At 43.9% G+C, this 23,211-nt stretch overlaps 1 protein-coding gene across 5 annotated transcripts in view; it reads left to right on the top strand.

The window, feature by feature from the left end:
* Window positions 1-23,211, top strand: part of LOC126262573 (S phase cyclin A-associated protein in the endoplasmic reticulum) — a 620,393-nt gene that overhangs the window by 576,462 nt on the left and 20,720 nt on the right. For all 5 annotated transcript variants that reach the window (XM_049959285.1, XM_049959286.1, XM_049959289.1 and 2 more), the window contains one exon: window positions 16,006-16,176. In XM_049959285.1, the coding sequence (XP_049815242.1) occupies window positions 16,006-16,176 (171 nt within the window). The remainder of the gene's footprint in view (window positions 1-16,005; window positions 16,177-23,211) is intronic.

Raw genomic sequence — 23,211 nt, 5'->3', positions numbered from 1 at the left:
CATGTAAAAGGCGGTTTACACGCTCAAGGTTTGTTCGAGATGACCGTATTTGCAACTACCGTCTGCACACAACTGGTGTGCGGTATTCAGTTACCGTTTACATCTTCCAACCACTGTAGCTTATGCACAATTCTGAATCAGTAGTTCGAGAGTGCAGAATATTTCCTGGCCGTAGGAAAATTTATTAAATTTGCTTATAAGATAACAATTCTCTCTAATACTATAATTTCGGGGGTTGTAAAAGGGAAAAATATCATTACGGAGAAGATGGACAAAAGAGTAGCTACTGAAATGTGTAAAGCTTTCGCATGTTAATATTTTGAAGGAGTTAAATTTCGAAAAGTAGGACTGATTGAACTACATAGGATGAAATGACATTCTTTGTGTTCCTGCAGTGTATTACACCGTATACAAGAAGAAATCACACCGTAAACACCAAATCGGTAAGAGCTTATGAAGGACTTATAGGAACATTGAGGTACGTTGCAACTGGCGGAAACTATGTTGATATGAAATTTTCTGACGTTTTATCACCTTTATCACTGAACATCATCATTCCGAAGTATCGTCGTGCCATATACGAAGTACTAAGGTACTTCATCTGGTTTGCCTCAATTCAAGCGGCGCCAGACTTCGCTCAGATTGAAGACAGAGAGTAACACAGACAAATTGATCAGTCGGAGATACATTCACACGCAACAGTTCGACTGTGCAAACACTGTACGAACAAATCGGTGACAATATTTGAGCGTGACCATAGCTGTTAACAGACTGTTCATACGTCGTGTCTACACTCACGCCACACGCCGCATGTAGCTGCAGCATTCGGGCGTCATAGGCGTCCCATCTTCAAAATGGCTCTGAGCACTATGGGACTCAACTGCTGTGGTCATAAGTCCCCTAGAACTTAGAACTAATTAAACCTAACTAACCTAAGGACATCACACACATCCATGCCCGAGGCAGGATTCGAACCTGCGACCGTAGCAGTTGCACGGTTCCGGACTGCGCGCCTAGAACCGCGAGACCACCGCGGCCGGCGCGTCCCATCTTCAAATGGAATAAACCTCTCTTCTGACTTTCGCCTTTCCTGTCTGCCTCACCACCTCAGTGCAACTCCAAGCTTCATTTGTGGGTTAAAAACGCTTTCTGAAAGAACTACTCGGACAAAGAACACACGACGCATTCAAAGTAACTGACTTGAAGAAATTTGTGTAACATATGACACATTGCGATTTGTATTTGCATTCGTCTTTTTTATTTTATAATTTTATATAAGCAGCTATTATTGTAAAAAAATGCTGAGATATCTACATCTACATCTATACTCCGCGAGCCACCTTACGGTGTGTGGCGGAGGGTACTTATTGTACCACTATCTGATCCCCCCTTCCCTGTTCCATTCACGAATTGTGCGTGGGAAGAACGACTGCTTGTAAGTCTCCGTATTTGCTCTAATTTCTCGGATCTTTTCGTTGTGATCATTACGCGAGATATATGTGGGCGGTAGTAATATGTTGCCCATCTCTTCCCGGAATGTGCTCTCTCGTAATTTCGATAATAAACCTCTCCGTATTGCGTAACGCCTTTCTTGAAGTGTCCGCCACTGGAGCTTGTTCAGCATCTCCGTAACGCTCTCGCTCTGACTAAATGTCCCCATGACGAATCGCGCTGCTTTTCGCTGGATCATGTCTATCTCTTCTATTAATCCAACCTGGTAAGGGTCCCATACTGATGAGCAATACTCAAGAATCGCACGAACAAGCGTTTTGTAAGCTACTTCTTTCGTCGATGAGTCACATTTTCTTAGAATTCTTCCTATGAATCTCAACCTGGCGCCTGCTTTTCCCACTATTTGTTTTATGTGATCATTCCACTTCAGATCGCTCCGGATAGTAACTCTTAAGTATTTTACGGTCGTTACCGCTTCCAATGATTTACCACCTATGGCATAATCGTACTGGAATGGATTTCTGCCCCTATGTATGCGCATTATATTACATTTATCTACGTTTAGGGAAAGCTGCCAGCTGTCGCACCATTCATTAATCCTCTGCAGGTCTTCCTGGAGTACGTACGAGTCTTCTGATGTTGCTACTTTCTTGTAGACAACCGTGTCATCTGCAAATAGCCTCACGGAGCTACCGATGTTTTCAACTAAGTCATTTATGTATATTGTAAACAATAAAGGTCCTATCACGCTTCCTTGCGGTACTCCCGAAATTACCTCTACATCTGCAGATTTTGAACCGTTAAGAATGACATGTTGTGTTCTTTCTTCTAGGAAATCCTGAATCCAATCACAAACCTGGTCCGATATTCCGTAAGCTCGTATTTTTTTCACTAAACGTAAGTGCGGAACCGTATCAAATGCCTTCCTGAAGTCCAGGAATACGGCATCAATCTGCTCGCCAGTGTCTACGGCACTGTGAATTTCTTGGGCAAATAGGGCGAGCTGAGTTTCACACGATCTCTGTTTGCGGAATCCATGTTGGTTATGATGAAGGAGATTTGTATTATCTAAGAACGTCATAATACGAGAACACAAAACATGTTCCATTATTCTACAACAGATTGACGTAAGCGAAATAGGCCTATAATTATTCGCATCTGATTTATGACCCTTCTTGAAAATGGGAACGACCTGCGCTTTCTTCCAGTCGCTAGGTACTTTACGTTCTTCCAGAGATCTACGATAAATTGCTGATAGAAAGGGGGCAAGTTCTTTAGCATAATCACTGTAGAATCTTATGGGTATCTCGTCTGGTCCGGATGCTTTTCCGCTACTAAGTGATAGCAGTTGTTTTTCAATTCCGATATCGTTTATTTCAATATTTTCCATTTTGGCGTCCGTGCGATTGCTGAAGTCAGGGACCGTGTTACGATTTTCCGCAGTGAAACAGTTTCGGAACACTGAATTCAGTATTTCTGCCTTTCTTCGGTCGTCCTCTGTTTCGGTGCCATTGTGGTCAACGAGTGACTGAATAGGGGATTTAGATCCGCTTACCGATTTTACATATGACCAAAACTTTTTAGGGTTCTTGTTTAGATTGTTTGCCAATGTTTTATGTTCGAATTCGTTGAATGCTTTTCTCATTGCTCTTTTTACGCTCTTTTTCGCTTCGTTCAGCTTTTCCTTATCAGCTATGATTCGACTACTCTTAAACCTATGATGAAGCTTTCTTTGTTTCCGTAGTACCTTTCGTACATGATTGTTATACCACGGTGGATCTTTCCCCTCGCTTTGGACCTTAGTCGGTACGAACTTATCTAAGGCGTACTGGACGATGTTTCTGAATTTTTTCCATTTTTGTTCCACATCCTCTTCCTCAGAAATGAACGTTTGATGGTGGTCACTCAGATATTCTGCGATTTGTGCCCTATCACTCTTGTTAAGCAAATATATTTTCCTTCCTTTCTTGGCATTTCTTATTACACTTGTAGTCATTGATGCAACCACTGACTTATGATCACTGATACCCTCTTCTACATTCACGGAGTCGAAAAGTCCCGGTCTATTTGTTGCTATGAGGTCTAAAACGTTAGCTTCACGAGTTGGTTCTCTAACTATCTGCTCGAAGTAATTCTCGGACAAGGCAGTCAGGATAATGTCACAAGAGTCTCTGTCCCTGGCTCCAGTTCTGATTGTGTGACTATCCCATTCTATACCTGGTAGATTGAAGTCTCCCCCTATTACAATAGTATGATCACGAAACTTCTTCACGACGTTCTGCAGGTTCTCTCTGAGGCGCTCAACTACTACGGTTGCTGATGCAGGTGGTCTATAGAAGCATCCGACTATCATATCTGACCCACCTTTGATACTTAACTTAACCCAGATTATTTCACATTCGCATTCGCTAATAACTTCACTGGATATTATTGAATTCTTTACTGCTATAAATACTCCTCCACCATTGGCGTTTATCCTATCCTTGCGGTATATATTCCATTCTGTGTCTAGGATTTCGTTACTGTTCACTTCCGGTTTTAACCAACTTTCCGTTCCTAATACTATATGCGCACTATTTCCTTCAATAAGAGATACTAATTCAGGAACCTTGCCCTGGATACTCCTGCAGTTTACCAATATTACGTTAACTTTTCCTGTTTTTGGTCTCTGAGGACGGACGTTCTTTATCAACGATGATAATGTTCTCTCTGGTAAGCCGTCAGGTATTTTATCGTTTCGCCCAATGGGGGGTCCCTCTAACCTAAAAAACCCCCGTGCGCACGCCACACGTACTCTGCTACCCTAGTAGCTGCTTCCGGTCTTAGTTATTACATTTACGAAACTTCATTACTTTTGCATAAGTTAACATGGTCTTTCTGAGACATACGGGGAACAACTGCTTCCTCTGGCTTCTGACGTATCTGTGAGCTGCTGAGCCCGAGATACCACGATGTATGCGTAGCTTCTGAGTGCATCACAATGCCATTTCATTGCTCATCTACTCTTCGCACTTCTCCAAAGTTAATGAACTCGTGCTATCTTATACGGTCGTCAGTCTCTAGCTATTACACCAACAATGTACTAAATACTTAAAAACTAAACATATGCATTAAATTAAATCCGAAAAGCGGTTAAAGGAATCTTGTTTTGTTGTCTTTCATTTGCACATTAAGAGCACTGTAGTATTTCTGTTCGTAAACGGGTCTTTCGAAATTTTGCAGCAAGTGTAGCTTTCTTCCTGTCTTTTCCACTTGTAAGATTTCTAAATCGTCTTTTCTTCCCTTGAAGGGATGGCGTCTTTCGTACAAATTGTTGTCTACTGCTGATTTTAAGGCTCTGCTGTGCCTTCCAAATATAGCAAACAGTCGTTCTCTACGGTCTCGTGACGAACGATAGTTATTAGTCGATGACGAACGTTCACGTACGAGGTTTCTCAGACAGAACGTAATAGCTACTGCAAGACCATACTGAACCCAAGTCGTTCAGTAGCAGAATTGATGTTGAGATTTAGCTAAAACAGGTTGCTCCTTTTCCACATCAGACCGCTACGGTCGCAGGTTCGAATCCTGCCTCGGGCATGGATGTTTGTGATGCCCTTAGGTTAGTTAGGTTTAACTAGTTCTAAGTTCTAGGGGACTAATGACCTCAGCAGTTGAGTCCCATAGTGCTCAGAGCCATTTGAACCATTTTCCACATCAGCGTCTTTCTTCGTACCTTTAGTTACAATTATGCAGAGGTATGCCGGCTGTGCGCACGAACTATGAAAACTTAAATTTCTCTGCACGCGATACTATTCTTTTTGTTGTTGTTGTGAACATGTAACATGTTCTTACTCAAAATAGAGTCACGTTGCGTGAAGAGGCCCTTCTTAGACAGCTATCGCTCCTGTACGTGTAACACGCGCGTGCGATATTCTCTTCGCTACCAGAAATAATAAATCTGGATAATAATGCCAATTTTTGGCGAATTATTATGCGCATACAATTATATCATGCTTTTCCTGTAACATCATGAACGGTACAAAATGTATTATATGAGTTTACAATGGACCCGAATCTCCAGCGCGCCGTTATTAACTCCCATAATTAGCCGTTAATCTCATTTCAGTAAAATGAGAGGTGCAGCCTTCTGGTCACGCATTTTTAATGCTGAGTAATGTGATTTTTTGGGAAGGCTGAAATTCACTACAGCACTCACCATAATGCAAATTTGGATGATTAACTCCCAGTGTTTCAAAAAAAGGAATCGTAATATTATTTGAAACAATAATTCTACTACCGCCACTTCAGGCATTAGCCCAGTGTTCCCTGTGTAAGCATTTCTGTACAAAATAGCCTTTTACGAAAAGGTATGGAGGAAACAGGCATCTCTGGTTAGAATGAAAGCCATATACTTACTCTTTGTATATTTCTTTCACTACCAGAGCTTAAAAATCATCATATACACTTAGCGCTACGAGTAAAATGACAGTTTTAGTTTCTGTAGTAATTTGGAACTAGATTGTATTTTTTGACGCCGAAAGCATATGTACACTATGTGATCAAAAGTGTCCGGACACCTGGCTGAAAATGACTGACAAGTCATTGGTAATGCTGAAATTCAATGTGGTATTGCCCACCCTTAGCCTTGATGACAGCTCCCCTTAGCCTTGATGGCAGCTTCCACTCTCGCAGGCATACGTTCAATCTGGAGCTGGAAGGTTTCTTGGGGAATAGCAGCCCATACTTCACGGAGTGTGAAAACGTCCCAAAGGTTTTCTGTAGGATTCAGGTCAGGACTCTGTGCTGGCCAGTCAATTACAGAGATGTTACTGTCGTGTAACCACACCGCCACAGGCCGTGCGTTGTGAACAGGTGCACGATCGTGTCGAAAGATGCAGTCGCCATCCCCGAATTGCTCTTTAAGAGCCAGAAACAAGAAGGTGCTTAAAACATCAGTGTGAGCCTGTGCTGTGTTAGTGCCACGCAAAACAACAAGGGGTGCAAGCCCCCACCATGAAAAACACGACCACACCATACCACCACCGCCTACGCATTTTTTATTGGCACTACAGAAGTTGGCAGACGACGTTCATCGGGCATTCGCCTCACCCACACCCTGCCACCGGATCGCCACATTTTGCACCGTGATTAGTCACTCCACACAACGTTTTTCCACTGTTCAGTCGTCCAATGTTTACGCTCCTTAATCGAAGCGAGGAGTCATTTGGCATTTACCGGAGTGATGTGTGGCTTATGAGCAGTCAATCGACCGTGAAATCCAAGTTTTCTTACCTCCCGCCTAACTGTCATAGTACTTGCAGTGGATCCTGATGCAGTTTGGAATTCCTGTGTGATGGTCTGGATGGATGTCTGCCTATTACACATTACGACCCTCTTCAACACTCGGCGATCCCTGTCAGTCAACAGACGAGGTCGGCCTGTACGCTTTTGTTGCTTTACGTGTCCCTTCATTTTCCCCTTTACTATCACATCGGAGACTGTGGACCTAGGGATTTTTAGGAGTGTGGAAATCTCGCATACCGACCTATGACACAAGTGACACCCATTCAACTGACCACGTTCGTAGTCGGTGAGTTCCGCGGAGCGCTCCATTCTGCTCTCTCACGATGTCTAATTACTACTGAGATCGCTGGTATGGATTGCCTGGCAGTAGGTGGCAGAAAAATGCACTTGTAGGTTTCTTGGGGTGTCCGGATGCTTTTGGTCACATAGTGTACGTCAGACTACTGGCTTTCGATATTACGCCCGTCATTATTGCTAACTGTACATCTAAATCCATACGCGGGAACATTACAACTGAGCTATATCATCTCTCCAACTGATACTGTGTCAACACGGTAAAACTGTCGATTTTCACTACATATTGTAGTGAAACTGCAAAACCTAACATTAATCAAACAAAGACAAATTGCATAATCAATATTTTACCTCTCTAAACGCGCGCTCTTTCTTACAAGGAATGTCTTCTGCGCAATTACATTTCGAGCCCCGCTATAAAGATTATAGTTCAAAATCTTGTTGAACCGGAGATTGTTAGAGACGGAATGAGACAGATCGTAAGCAGAGCTGATTTTTTTAAAATCAAATTTGTCCCTCTTGCAGTAAGATAAGTAGATACACAAATCTGTTTATATACCACTCTCCCACGTAATTTTTTCTATTTGTAGGTACTAAACTAAGGTCCGTGTCACGTCATCTGTTGCCTAGTTGTGGTAGTACTAGTACTGGTTGGTTGTGGTTGTACGTCTTCGTGAACAGCTATTGATTTATCAAATCTTCTCGGGTTATCAGCCGAGAGACGTCGTCGTCTTGCCGCAGTGTTTCAGTGGATTCCATATCCGTCATCTCCAGGCGAAGTTATAACAAATTTCATATGCTATTGCAACTCCATGAAATGTTGTCTGATAACCCGAGAAGATTTCATAGCTGAAAGACGTCGAGAAAGCCTGCAATCAGCTATTGGTTTGTAGAAATTTTCAAATCGTATGAGCAACACTTAAGGGAGCCTGAGAGAGATGTCTGTGATACGATAACCAGCGAGAACGCACCACACACAGATTCCGTTTTTTCACCGTAAAGTGCACTGGCAGTTAGTCGGTGATATTTTCTTTTTACAAATAGCTTCCGTTTTAATAGTCAGTATTTATAAACCACACATCTTAATGTTGTTGAGATATCATGTGACCCATTTTTACGCTCCTTTGAACATCAACGCTACTGTTTGTGTAAAGTGCTACACCAAGAAGGGGAGATGTTATTACAGTTACATTTATTTCATAGTTTAGGGACATGACAATACACAGATGACTGAAATTACGGCACCAGATATGCAGTTTGACTGTCAGATTTCAGTATGGTGTGAAGCTGTCACGTGCTGCAATCATAGCCTCTGGATGTCGTGGCATGAAATCAAAGAGGTCCTGGATACACTGCTGGGGAACGGACTGCCACGTGGTTTGTAGGCGCGTCTACTAAGCTTCGACAATGATTGCAGTAGAACCGGAATGGAAAAGTTGCCGAACGACTGTATCCCTCACATATCTGATGGCCAAATTGTCAGGTTGTCGTTCAGTCCAGGGAAACGGTCGTACACGGCATTCTTCGAAGAAGTCTTGCACATTCTCGCGACATGTGGCCAGGCTTTGTCCTGTTGGAATATGATATGTGGAGCTTCCTGCAAGGGGGCAATGCCCTAGCGTCTGAAACTTCTCTAGTGGTTGCTGTTCAGATTGCCATCAGTACGACTGAGGCAAGACTGCATGTTATAGCTAAAGGCGCCCCAAAATCGTCACATGATGCGATTGGCCGCTATGCCGCTTAACATTGCAGTTTCCCCCACTGTGTTCACCACGGTAGCATGCCACACGTGCGCGGCCATCATTGTAGTAAAAGTTGAAGGGGGAGTCTTCCAGAAACTCTACATTCTGTTTCTCAGTATGCCAGTGACGGCATTCACGTGTTCGTCGCAGCCTGGGGCAATGATGGTTTCTAATCACTGGAACCCTATGCAATGGCTTGCATGCCACCAGTCCAACCCTCAGCAGACGACATCGATCCGTCGACGCAGGCATGTCTACACACGTTGCAGTACTCCACCATTGAGCAAGCACTGCTGACAAACCTGTTCCGTCGGTTAGAGCCATTTGGACAAGATGGCGGTCATCTCGCGTTGTAGTCAAATTGTGCAGTTCAGTAGCCCCTCGTCACTGTGAACGAACGTCTTCTGTCAACTGGTCTCACCCATTCTCTCTTCTCTCTCTCTCCCTCTCTCTCTCTCTCTCTCTCTCTCTCTCTCTCTCACACACACACACACACACACACACACACACACCTTTGTCGTCGTAGCAGGCCCTAAACGAGTCTCAGTACGATAAATTCGTTCCTCAGAGACCAATCATTAGGCCCCTTTCGAACTTACTAATACGCCGATATTAAACCCCATTGACATCGATAAGGCGTATTGGCAGTTGCTTGCACGTTACCACTTTGAGAGCTATGCACCAACTGGGCTCTGCATGAAGTTTACCTCTCCAGACAAACAAAAAAGGCACTGCTGGACGTACGTGCACGCCATCTCTGCACTCTTTATCACTTACAATGGTTCTACTGTTCTGTACATCTTCCGATTTTGGACTGATTCAGACCATTACGTCTGGATGTTGTAATTTTCAAAATGGTAGTGCATGTTCATGTTGAGGCATGTATTCTCCAGTTTCAAGAATTAAATGTCTAATCAATCACACGGTTTGTAGTTTTCAACATCTAACTATAAAAAATGTCACATCGCTATAGCAGCTCCGTGAAATATTGTCTGCATTATCGCTAACAAAAGCCTGAGTCCTTAAAGTTGATGCTTTTGTCACAAAATTTTAGATAACACTCAAAAGAAACGCTACAATGAGCTGTAGTTTTATCGAAGGACTATTCCAATTAACAAAAACTCGTTTTAGACTGAACTGGTTGTCAAATTGTGCTATACATTTCGTACATTTCGCACAGTCCCACCGGAAGACAGGCGTAGGCGTGAAATCTTCGATGTGTAGTATGATTTTATTCTTAGTGTTTTTGTTATTAATATACACACATCAAAAAAGGTTTTGCATCAACCCGGTTCACAGAACTCCAGAAAATATAATTTGCCTGTGGATATTGTATCACAGACACAGTCCCTTTGACTGTTCAGAGATGTCACAAAACCTGCCCTAAGATGTAAACAACTATGCATGAGCAGCGCCTATTAGACGGAGGGAGTCCGACAGCCGATATTGTTAGGACATGGAGGAGATAAAGAGAGACAGGAACTATAGATGATATGCCTCGCCCATGCCGCCCAAGGGCAGTGGATGACCGCTACCTACGGATTATGGCTCTGAGGAACCCTGACAGCAACGCCACCATGTTGAATAAAGTGTTTCGTACAGCCACAGGAACGTCGTGTTACGAATCAAACTGTGCGCAATAGGCTGCATGATGTGACACTTCACTTCCGACGTCCATGGCGAGGTCCATCTTTGCAACCACGACACCAGACGGGCCCAAAAACATGCCGAATGGACCCCTCCGGATTAGCATCACGTTCTTTTCACCCATGAGAGTAGCCTAATGCTTTCAACCGGACAATCGTCAGAGACATGTTTACAGGCAACCCGATCAGGCTGAACGCCTTAGACACAATGTCCAGTGAGTGCAGCAAGGTGGAGGTTCCCTGCTGTTTTGGATGGCATTATGTGGGGCGACGTACGCCGCTGGTGGTCATGGAAGGCGCCGTAACGGCTGTACGATACGTGAATGCCACTCTTCGACCGAGAGTGCAACCAGATCGGCAGCATATTGGCGTGGCATTCGTCTTCATGGACGACAATTCGTGGCCCCATCGTGCACATCTTGTGAATAACTTCCTTCAGGATAACGATGTCGCTCGACTAGAGTGGCTAAAATGTTCTCCAGACATGAACCCTATCGAACATGCCTGGGATAGACTGAAAAGGGCTGTTTATGGACGACGTGACCCACCGACCACTCTGAGGGATCTACGCCGAACCGCCGTTGAGGAGTGGGACAATCTGGACTAACAGTGCCTTGATGGACTTGTGGATAGTATGCCACGACGAATACAGGCATGCATCAATGCAAGAGGACGTGCTGCTGGGTATTAGAGGTAACGGCGTGTACAGCAGTCTGTATCACCACCACTGAAGGTCTCGCTGTGTGGTGGTACAACATGCAATGTGTGGTTTTCATGAGCAATAAAAAGGGCGGAAATGGTGTTTATGTTGATCTCAGTTCCAATTTTCTCTCCAGGTTACGGATCTCTCGGTACCGAGGTGATGGAAAACTTTTTCTGATGTGTGTTTTATTCATTCCTGGTTGTCTTTTAAGGGTTACGGTATATCAGCATTTCTGAATTTTCATTAAATGATATTTATACAAGCTTGTATGATATAAAAAAGGCTTGTTTATCAAGATATGATAAACTGAACCCGAAAATAGTGTTGCATGAATGTTAGTGGCTCGCATGGAAACACACGTCTGCATCGTTATCCACATATAGCAGCAGATTTATAAACTGTGTAACTTTTAAAAATTCTGAGAGCATGTGATTATCAGAAATATAATCGTTATGTCTTAGGGCATGCATTTGTGAATAAAAGCCGCCTTCAAAGCACTTTCTGCATTACAGTTATTACCTGTAGCCATCCACGATATTACTGCATATTTTCTATTTGCTATCCACGTTCCATAGAGCCGCTGCATCTTATCTATCGGAATCGGGCAAAGCACTAATTTTGTCCATGTAACATTCATTCCATTGGCTATATGTGTCACCCACTTCAATTTCATTGGTATTGGAATCATAATCATGTCTTCATCTCCAGTTTTATGATCCTTTTGGTTGTTTTTATGTCTCTCCTAGTAACACCAAACAAGCATTACCCAATTTTTCCCTGTGAAATCCTTAGTTTTTTAATGCTTTTCGCATTAGAAGTCCTTGTGATGCCGCCTTTATGTTAAAACTTATAATATGCAGTTTCTTCAGTTTACAAAAAGTGCAGCAGGCCATATTTACCCTTCTGTTAATTCCTTTTCCTGTCTTCAACAGTCCTAAACAAGAAAACCATGAATTAAATGTGTCTTCATTGTTTATGCATACGAATTTTAGAAAACTAACGTAAAGATGTTATAGTAGTGGCCAGCCGAAATACGGAGGTAAGATATCGACGTCAGATGTATGCAATCCCGAAACTCAACGAATAATATTTCTTGTTTGGTACCTACGTCAAATTGAAGCATTACAATTTTGTGTTTTTCTTGTAGATGCATAATCTGACGGAAAAAAATCACGACACCAAAAAATAATTAATGAAGAATAAAGAAATTAAGGGAATGCATTTGTCTAGGTAACATATTCAAGTCATGAACGTAGCAAGATCACAGGTTAATGTAATCGCGAGAAAAGCGATTGGAGATATGCACTTATGGTACATTCATAACTGGTGTAACAGCCAGAATGTTGAATACAGGCATGCAAACATGCATGAATTGTATCGTGCTGGTGCCGGGTGTCAGCTTGTGGTATGGAATTCCATGCCCGTTGCACTAGGTCGGACAATAGTGGGATGGTTTTTGCTGGTTGTGGATGACACTGAAATTGTCGTTCGATGATATCGCATACGTGGTCGACTGGAGATAGATCTGTTGATCGGGCAGCCAAGGCATCCTGGGTTACAACAGCGTTATTTTGTTGGAAAACACAGCCTGGAATGCTGTTCATGAATGGCAGCACAGCAGGTCGAACCACCGGACTGAGGTACAAATTTGCATTCAGTGTGCGTGGGATAACTACGAGAGCACCCGAGACCATAACACCAGGTGTGGGTCCAGGGTGCCTAGCTCGCAGACAGGTTGGTTGCAGGCTCTTAATTTGCCTCCTCTCAACCAACATATGACCATCACTGGCACCGAGACAGAACCAGCTTTCATCAGAAAACACAACAGGCCTTCACTTCGCCCTCCAACGAGGTCTCTCTTGACACCAGTGAAGTAGTCGCAAATGGTGATGATTTGGAGTCAGTGGAGCTGTCCTTGAAGTATCCGAATTGTGATAGTTCATCCTGTCACTTTGGTGCCAACTGTTGCTCAGATTTCTGCTGCAGATGCAGTACGATGCGCCATTGTAGTGGCTAGATTCCTGCCAAGTGTTTCTGAAGTATTGCAGAAGGAAAATCCAGCATCTCATAGCTCTATTACACCGCTTCGTTCAGACTCAGTGAGTTGTTGATAATGGCGTCTTTGTCGCCTTATAGGTAGTCTTAACTAACATCAACTCAGCACGTCCAGTCTCAAAGGCAACTAACACTCACGACCGTTGCAGCGTGTATTTAAAGAAAACGTGATTTGCGTTCTCATAGTGGTGCTACTATCGCGATTCTTTCGCGACTGGTGTGAAATCTGAATAGATTTCACCTCTCCTATGTAGAAAGACGTCTACCAACCTTCTTTTATGTCGCACAACTCCTTCTTAATGGTGCGATTATTTTGTTTTGGGTCAGTGTAAATATTTATGTGTAACATTTATTACACTGTGTATTTCAGTTTTTAGGATGTATGTGTTCCTCCAGGTATCGACGAAATATGTGATAAATTTAATGTTGACACTTATTTCTGTTTTTTGTTTTTTTCTCACTGCGCTGTTGTCGGCTTGTGACGATTATAAACCGGTGTAGTGAGGTTCTGAAATATACAGTGTGTCCATAACTGAAGTTCCAGTTTAGAAACGCTGTAGAAACAATACCACTGCTCCGTGTGACGTAAAATTTGAACAGCATATATTGACGCGGGGGAAATGTCATAAAATAATTACAGATACTTGGCGCTGTAAACGTCTTAACGTAAATTGGGTCGACTACAAATGGCAGATGAATCACAGTACGGCGCCTACGGTTTGATTTACTTGTTACATTATCCGTACTGTTCAAAGCGCATTACTGCACAAGTTCGGCAGTGAACAGTTGTCTCACTTTTAATTAAGTGAGCCCATCCACCACGGTAAAGTCGTACTACATCGGATGGGTAAATCGGATTTAATTGTCCTGAGGTCAAAAAACACATAAAAAGAAAAATGACCGCGGTTTTTAATTATCCTGGGACGAAAAACATTAGAAAAAGGAAAATGACATCGTTTCTAATTATCGGGGGACGGGTGCAAGATACGTTCAACATGCTGTCTACCGTTTTCTGCAACAAGTTACATGAGAAACAGCATGTTCCACAACAGATCGAAGTGTCTCAGTGATCACTTTTAGAATGCGTTGCACAATGCGTGCCTTCAGTTCAGCTACCGTTGTAATTTGGGCACTAAATACAGCTTCTTTCAGGTAACCCCACAGCCAGAAGTCACACGGATTAAGATCACGCGATCTGGACAGCCAGGCTGTAGGACCGAGCGAGGTGGCGCAGTGGTTAGCACACTGGACTCGCATTCGGGAGGTCGACGGTTCAATCCCGCGTCCGGCCATCCTAATTTAGGTTTTCCATGGTTTTCCTAAATGGCTTCAGGCAAATGCCGGGGTGGTCCCTTTGAAAGGGCACGGCCGACTTCCTTCCCCATCCTTCCCTAATCCGAACAGACCGATGACCTTCGCAGTTTGGTCTCCTCCTCCAGTCTGTAGGGAAATAACGGCTGATAATTCTAGCATTTCCGAAATGCCTCTGCAGCAGCCGCTTCACCAGCTGTTCCATGTGCGGAGTAGCTCCATCTTGCATAATAAAAATTATCCTACCGACACATACATCGCTGTTGAAGTGTTGGAATGACGTTGTTGCGCCCAAGACTCTCATTGCGTTTATCACTGACGGTGCAGGTAATACGACCCCCAGGACTAACCACGTCGAACAAATGCGGCCTTACGATAAATGAAACCTTCAACCTGCAGCACACAGTCACTTTTACAGAATGAAATTTTGTCAGTTGATGTACGTGCGGATTTTTCTATGCCCGTATTCTACAATTCGGCGTATTTACACGTTCTTGGAGATGGAAATGGGCTTCGTCTGTCGACAGAATGCTCCATGGTTTTTCATTGTCCACTTCCTTGCGAGAAGGAAATTCTAGAGCGAACATTTGTCTTGCTGGCAGGTGAGCAGGAAGCAGCTCCTGACAATAGGTGATTTTTTATGGATAGCAATGCAGGATGTTTCGTAGGATTTAATGCACCGTGCTGTCAGGTATGTCCAGTGTTCGGGCAGTTCCCCATGTACTGCATGTTTGCATACCACCGCTCGACCTCTCCTGCAATGCTGTGGTCCACCTTCGACAGATACCGGACCAGGTGTTTTCCTCCCTCTGCCACATTTCACTTAAAATAGACTAAATAAATAAATAAAACCGTGTTGTTCGAATTTTGTAATCATTTTCTCGAGACCCTTAGCAGATATCGAATTAACACCGTTTTTCACATCTTGAGTCTCCGGAACTTTTGCATAGCTATTGCCACACAGTCAACTTTCTTGTAAAAGAGCTTTTACGAACAGAGCGCGATCCGTCATGGTGGCAGTCATTTGGGCATCTCGGACGCAAACTGAGGAACAGCCGTGTGCCGCTCGTCTTTTAGTGTGCATGTTCTGACGTCTCCCCTCCCCCCCCCCCCCCACGTCAATAATATGCTGTTTCAATCTGAAATCACACAGAGCAGTGGTTCTCTTTCCGTTTGAAACTGCAACTTTAATTATGGACACCCTGTGTATGTCCACACCACAGCCGCTGAGGTGGCCGTGTGGCTGTGCGGTAAGTGCTTTTATTATGAGTGAAATCCTTTTTAGTGTTTGGCCGCTTCATATGATATACTGAAGTAACTAGAAAGCTGACGTTTCTGCCATTTTTCCTGCGGTCCTATCCCGGGCGTCTCAAGAGCGGTTTACTTTGGTGTTTCATAATGACCTTGCCGAGCACTCAAAGGATTTTATTCAAATTGACACTGGCCATAGAAACCCATGCCTTTAGATCTGTTTTTAATTTTTAAATAATCGCTGACCCGGCGTGTGGTGCTGCAGATGATGTTGCAGTCGGGCAATACGCCGACGGTGCTGCAGCAGCTGTGCGGGCTGCCGCTCGCCTACTTCAGCAGGCCGGAGCTGTCTGCGCTGCTCTTCCCCACGCTGCTCGCCTGCTGCTCCGGCAACCAGCAGAACAGGGCCATCCTCGAGCAGGAGGTCAGCTACCAGGTGAGCACCGCCTCTCGCCGCTCTGTTCACCTACTCTCTACGTCTCATCACCACTAGGCAGTTAATAGCTGGCCCGAAGTCAGATTTCTTCGGCGCCCTCATGCAATAAGTTGTAGTATACCGATAGACAGTCACTAACAGCCTACTAAAATCTATTCCGCAAATAGAGTGTTGCAAAACTCAACTCGCTCTCTGTTCGTTGACGAGATCCATATCGCCTTAGACAACGGCGCCATGGTTCATGTCGCGTTTCTTGACTTCAAAGAGGCATTAGTTACAGTTCCGCACTCTCGCCTACCGAGTATTGAACTAGATTCGTGATTGGATTCAGGACTTCCTTGCAGATGGAACTCATTACGTTAAAGTGCATTTGTTAACCGCATGCAAGGCGCTAGTGCGACCACATCGAGAGTACCGCCACTGTGCGCATGGAATTGTTTTCGAATTCAAAAGGCAGCAGATGTCGAACGAAATGACGCACGCACTGCTACGATCCTAACAAGATAGTGTGAACCATAAGAAAGTGTAACAGGGGGGCTCAGGAAACATAAATGAGAATCTTTTGAAGGAAGACGATGGTTTTATCACGAAACCCTGGTAGTTAAATTTAGGAAACCACCACTCGAGGAAGACGGGTGATAGTTCTGCTGCATCCAGTGTATAACTTGTTTAGAGATCATGATTAAGCCAACAGAAATCTTGAAACTTCCTGGCAGATTAAAACTGCGTGCCGGACCGAGACTCGAACTCGGGACCTCTGCCTTTCCGGAGTGCTAGTTCTGCAAGGTTCGCAGGAGAGCTTCCGTAAAGTTTGGAAGGTAGGAGACGAGGTACTGGCAGAAGTAAAGCTGTGAGGACGCGGCGTGAGTCGTGCTTGGGTAGCTCAGTTGGTAGAGCACTTGCCCGCGAAAGTCAAAGGTCCCGAGTTCGAGTCTCGGTCCGGCACACAGTGTTAATCTGCCAGGAAGTTTCATATCAGCGCACACTCCGCTGCAGAGTGAAAATCTCATTAACAGAAATCTTGTTGCATACGGAGATACACTATGTGACCAAAAATATCCGGACACCCCTAAGTAATCAGGAATTGACCACTGAAGCCACGAGAGGAAGACCTGCTATTTAAGAGTCAGGGAGTATTGCGTTGTCAGTAAAGAGAAAAATGGGTCGATCCGAGAGACCTCAATGACTTTGAGCGTGGGCGAGCCATTGGACGTCACCTGCGTAAAAAAATGCATGAAAGACTTTTCAGCCCTTCTAAAGCTGCCCATGTCGGCTGTTGGGGATGTGATTGCGAAGTGTAAACACGAAGAACAGCCACAGCTAAAGAAAGACTAGCCTGATCTAACGCACTGGTCGAACAGTTCCTTATAAGCCACATGTTTCTGCAGTCATTGCTAAGCGACGCTTGGGGTGACGTAAAGAGCGAAGCAAATTGACAGTGGTGATTTGGAGTAAAGAATCACGCTATATCCTGTGGCAATCCGATGGAAGGATCTTGGTTTGGTAAATACCTGGAGAACGTTACGTGTCATAATGTTCAGTGCCAGCAGTGAAGTACGGAGGAGGTTGTGTTACGGTGATCGCATGTTTCCGTGCTTATCGTTTGGTCCACTTATAGCGCATAAAAAAACGCAAGTTGGGAAACAGGATGAACGCGTTTTGAAGGAATGTTCACTGCGTACGGGAGAGGAACATTTCGGAGGTGATGACTATCTCAGCAGGGCAATTCAGCCTGTAATGAAGCAGTATCTGTGAGGCTAGTTTGTGGAAAATAACATTCTTGCATTGGACTGACCTGCCAGAGGCTTTCGCTCCAGGTCCCAGCGTCCATCATTACTATCTTCCCCGGTTTCGGCCTTTGAAATAGAATGGGCTGTCATTCCTGCACAGACATTCAGACACGTCGTTGGAAGTGTCGCCAGCAGAGTTCAAGCGGCCAAAATATGTTGTACACACCCCATACTACTGTCCGCTAATAGGTGGACGGATGTTTTTAACCTGATAGAATATATGGGCTGTATTCTTCCCTAACTGCATAATTGAATAGAAAACGACTGAGAATTGCTAAAATTGGGGTAAAGTGTACTCCGCGCGTCACTCTGTAGTGCACCGCAGACTATGTAAGTTGATGTTGATCCTGTGTATCTATTTTAGAATTGTTTAATCTTGGTATCTAGCTGATCGATGTTATCTAGCAGTAGCTCTTCTTATAAAACACTTCAGGCCTGATCTGTGTGTTGACTAGGTTTCCATTATGCACAAGTAGCAGTCAAATGAAAACGGGACAGACGGAAAAATAGTAAGTAAACTGGTTATTGGTTCACATGGCTCTGAGCACTATGGGACTTACCATCTGAGGTCATCAGTCCCCTAGAACTTACAACAACTTAAACCTAACTAACCTAAGGACAGCACACATATCCATGCCCGAGGCAGGATTCGAACCTGTGACCGTAGCAGTTCCGCGGTTCCGGTCTGAGCGCCTAGAACCGCTCGGCCACCGCGGCCGGCAAAATTAGTTATTATTTCAAAAGTAGTTGTCATTACAGTAAATACTGTTAACCCAAGGTGAGACAAGATGGTCAATGCCTTCATGAAAAAATGTTTGCGGTTGCTGGTGGAACCTTGATTGTTCCCAGGCGTGCAAGTCTTCGTCCGAAGCAAATCGACGACAACGAATGTCTTTATTTAGGGCTCCAAATATGTGAAAATTGCATGGGGAGAGATTGGGACTGTATGGAATATGTGTTAAGGCTTTCCAGGGAATCTTCCACAGCGCAGTCGAAACAGCCTTGATAACATGTAGGCGGGGCCAAAGTGGGGTAAGTGTAATGATAGGTCGATTACGTTTGAAATAACAAATAGCTTACTTAATTTTTCCATCTGTCTCGTTTTCATTTGATTGCCCCGTGTAGATATTGTTTACATTCGTAAATACATAAAAGAACCAGAACATTATGACCACTGCCAACCGCTATACTGAAAGCCATTAGGTGGCGTTGTGGACACGCGACGCGATAAGTATACAAGCGGAGCAGAGACGAATGGCGAATCATTCTAGCGACGTTGTGGCCCACAAATGCGCAAGTCCACTAACATAGGCGACTTTGATAAATGGCAGATTGTTATGGTTCGGCACCTGGAAATGGGCATCTCGGAAACAGCGAACGTGGTCAACTGTTCTTACTATCATCAGCGTCTGTAGAAAATGGTTGAATGACGGCGAAACCACGAGTAGGCGTCTCACCACAGATCGCGGGGTCGGGCACAAATGTCTCAGAGCATTTCCGTTCAGAGCAAATCGTTGAACATTGGACACCGCAGCAGACGACCCTTGCGTGTTTTTATGTTTACCCAAAGCCTTTGTCAGTTCGGGTCAGATGAATCACGTTTTACATCAGGTCGGCAGTCGTGTTCAAATACGCTACCATCCAGGCGGACAGCTGCTCGAAAGATTCACTGAGCTACGCACCCAGGCTGGTGGAAGCAGTATTACGCTATAAAGGAAATTAACCTGGGCTTCCACGGTACTTGTGGTAGTATGCTAGTCAAATAAGATAGCTTTGGCTACGTGGACATTGTCAACCATCTGCATCCCTTCATGCTTGATGTCTTCTCCAATTTCGATTCCACCTCTAACAATGTAGATGTCAACGGGACGTTCTCTAATCATACTTTTGTTTTCTCTCTTTCCTACGGCGATGGCATGTTCTCGCAGAACAACTGTCCGTGACACAAGGGCAAAATCGTTCTACAGTGGTTTAAGAAACTTGATAGTGAACTCACGTTGATGTCATGTCCACCAAATTCCCGTAATCTGAACTCGGTGGAGCACATCTGTGAGTTATGGGGCGCCAGCTCCACGTCTGCAAACCACCGGCCCGTAACGTACGGAAATAGTGACATGTGCATAGATATCTGACGCTACATGCCTCCGAAAACGTACCAGATCTTGTCGAATCGGTGCTGTGTCGAGTCGCTGCTGTATTTCGTTGCAAATGTGGACCAACATATTGCTAAACATTAGGTCATAATGTTTCGGCTCATCAGTGTAGTTTATTTATATATGGGCCGAGAACAGCTTCGTGATGATTCACTTATTGAAATGTTACAGCCCTCATACGGGGTTTTAACGGCAACCGAATGGGCTGGATGAATCCTTAGGTTACCCTGGCTCAACAAAAACCACAAATGTGCAGCCGTTACATTTTACGGCTTTCCGCACCATGGCAGCCCGTAACTCTATATGACTATCTGATGCCCTCTAGTAGCTGCCACTCCTGTCATAGCCAGCGCATCTGCCAGTGACCGGCACTGATGCCAAGGCTGTATTACATCTCTTCAGTAAACATAACTTTGCACCATTCATCATTCCAGTCATTCGCTATGCCATTGTAGGCAGTCTTCTCGTTGGTGAGGTGCGAGTGGCGGCACTGTTACTCGTTACACAGCTTAGAGCAAATGGTTCCTTACACTTTTGGCTCGTACATTCCGTGCACAATCGGTTTAATTTCTAATCAGATCGCGAGGCAGTCAGTAAAGGGTACTCGTCTGTCGAAGCGTATTCTGCTTATTCTTGAACCAGGACGACAGGGTGTGGATCGCCCATGGACTTCCGGCTGCAGCGTTAATGTACAACTGACACTTGTTTGTGGTTTAACCAATTCTTCAGAAGAGCCATTCAATCTCTCGGAGAGCCACGGTAGGACCTAACTGAAACTGAACTATTACCACGAATCGTGTTCGTCGATGTGCCTTCACATGACAGCAATGGCTACGAACTCGGTACGAACCTCGAAACAAGGGCTTCATTTGTCATCCTCATTATTTGATTCTTAGTTTGTCGAAGCACGGCGGTTTGCGTCATTGCGTATACTGCCGCCTACTGTTCCCCCTCCACCCTTTTATTTGCAATTGCCCATGTTTTCCCTACGGTTATCAACGGATTAGAAGAATTAAAAAAAAAGAGGTGTGTGGCTTGAAGATATTTTTACAATCAATACGTCTTCGTTCCCACAGTATCTCAATGTTCTGTGTACGATTACTGCCAACGCGTTTCGGAACTACAGCTTCAGTTACAAGGACGACATTGACCTTTTGCGTTACATATGCTTCCATTTTTTGGTGAATGAATGACACACCTGCTAGTTATGCGATAGTAGCGTCCTGCACGATATAAACGATCAAATAAAGTATTAGTAATGTTTGCCTTCATAAGACCAAAATTGTTTGTGCATTGATGATAAACTTTCACATCCGTGCGCACTTCAAATGATTTAACATGTTCATGTCTGTACTACAGGACTCAAATGAACCTACATCGTGGTTCAAGGGTGCTAAAGTAGTGAAATTAGTATTGTTTTCAAGTTGTATAGGTTAATTGTCGTCTTTAGAAACTAATAAGTCTTATTCAGACCAGACACGCGCTTCGCTTTATTTTAAAGCTTCTTCAGTGGTCACTGTAACAATAGTTTCTTTCTTATAATTTTGTTTGTTATGATCATTAACAGTTAGCATGCTTTACTTATCACTATAAAAAGTTTTTATTCTTTTTGTGACGAAATGAATAGAAACTGTTTATGGTTATAAGTAAAGCATGCGAAACGTTAAACTGTTCGTTACGAAAAGAATATAGTGTAAGAAAAAAATCATATTGTCACAATGATGTTTTAAAATAAAGCGAAATGCGTCTGGTCGGAATAAGACTTTTATTACAGTTGCTGAAGACGGCAGTTATCTGTGCTACTTGTATATCTGAAACTGCGGAAAAAGAGGCAAAAAAAAAAAGAAGACAGTGCTATTGTTTTCCTTCACATACATAAAAGTCCAGCCGGCCGAAGTGGCCGTGCGGTTAAAGGCGCTGCAGTCTGGAACCGCAAGACCGTTACGGTCGCAGGTTCGAATCCTGCCTCGGGCATGGATGTTTGTGATGTCCTTAGGTTAGTTAGGTTTAACTAGTTCTAAGTTCTAGGGGACTAATGACCTCAGTAGTTGAGTCCCATAGTGCTCAGAGCCATTTTTTGAACCATAAAAGTCCAAATAAAATTAAATTACCGAAAGTAGTGGCAGTTACGCATATAGAAAACAGACATTTTTTGCCAAATAAAGGTAACCACTAATAATAATACGTCATCTGTTAATTTAGTCTGTGACGCTTTTCTCGTAAATGTAATGACTGTGTCGTTCATTTACTACTTGGGGATGATTTGATGCAGATATAACGCCCGAACAACGTCTCTGTAGTCTTTGGAATCGAGGACAGCTGGATTAAATCTAGGATAGAAAAGTTAAAGGAAGCCGGCAGGTGGACAGACCAGGAACATTCAGGATGGACGATACAATGGTGGACCGTGTAGTGAACAGCAGGATTGATGCTGATAGGAAAATATGGAAGACGTTTGCTCACGTCATCTGAGAAACAGCGACTGTTAAATGATCATGACGATGACGATGATGATAATGTAACTGTTGGAAATGGAGTTGTGTCTTCGGAATCCGATGGACTTACAAATTGACTTTGCGGTCTGGACGTCTCTGATTTTCTTCATACTTAGGGAATTTGAAGGTCAGTGCCCCGACATCAATTTCCTAAAGCGACGCGCTGCAATAGCTGGGTGTCTAGCGTAAAGATCTTGTAAACATCAGTCGATGATTCAAATCTTGTTAATTGCATTATTTTTACTCTTACTTAAATTCCCTTTTTACTAACGAATGCAGGCTTATCTAATAGTTACAGATCGACCCTTATTACTCAGTATGAGCAAGTTAATCGCAGAAGATGATGGAAAGGGCTATCGTTGACGTCGATGCAGCGCTGTGCTCGATTTATCAAACTGTGAGACACGCGTAACACCTCTGCCTGAGAGACAGCTTCAGCAGTAGGGTTTCCAGTGTTATGCTGTAGATCTTCCAGTATGCGAAGATTATTTGAGTATACCTGACTCTACAGTTTGAAGGAGAGTGATGAGGCAGTAGAAAAGGTCGGGAGATGTGCACTGACTGTGCTGATACTCCTCATAACTGAAAACTTCATGT

The sequence above is a fragment of the Schistocerca nitens genome, chromosome 6, assembly GCF_023898315.1.
Source record: "Schistocerca nitens isolate TAMUIC-IGC-003100 chromosome 6, iqSchNite1.1, whole genome shotgun sequence".
Taxonomy (NCBI): domain Eukaryota; kingdom Metazoa; phylum Arthropoda; class Insecta; order Orthoptera; family Acrididae; genus Schistocerca; species Schistocerca nitens.
Note: the sequence above shows the minus strand (reverse complement) of the source record. Positions and strands in the feature narration are given on the sequence as shown.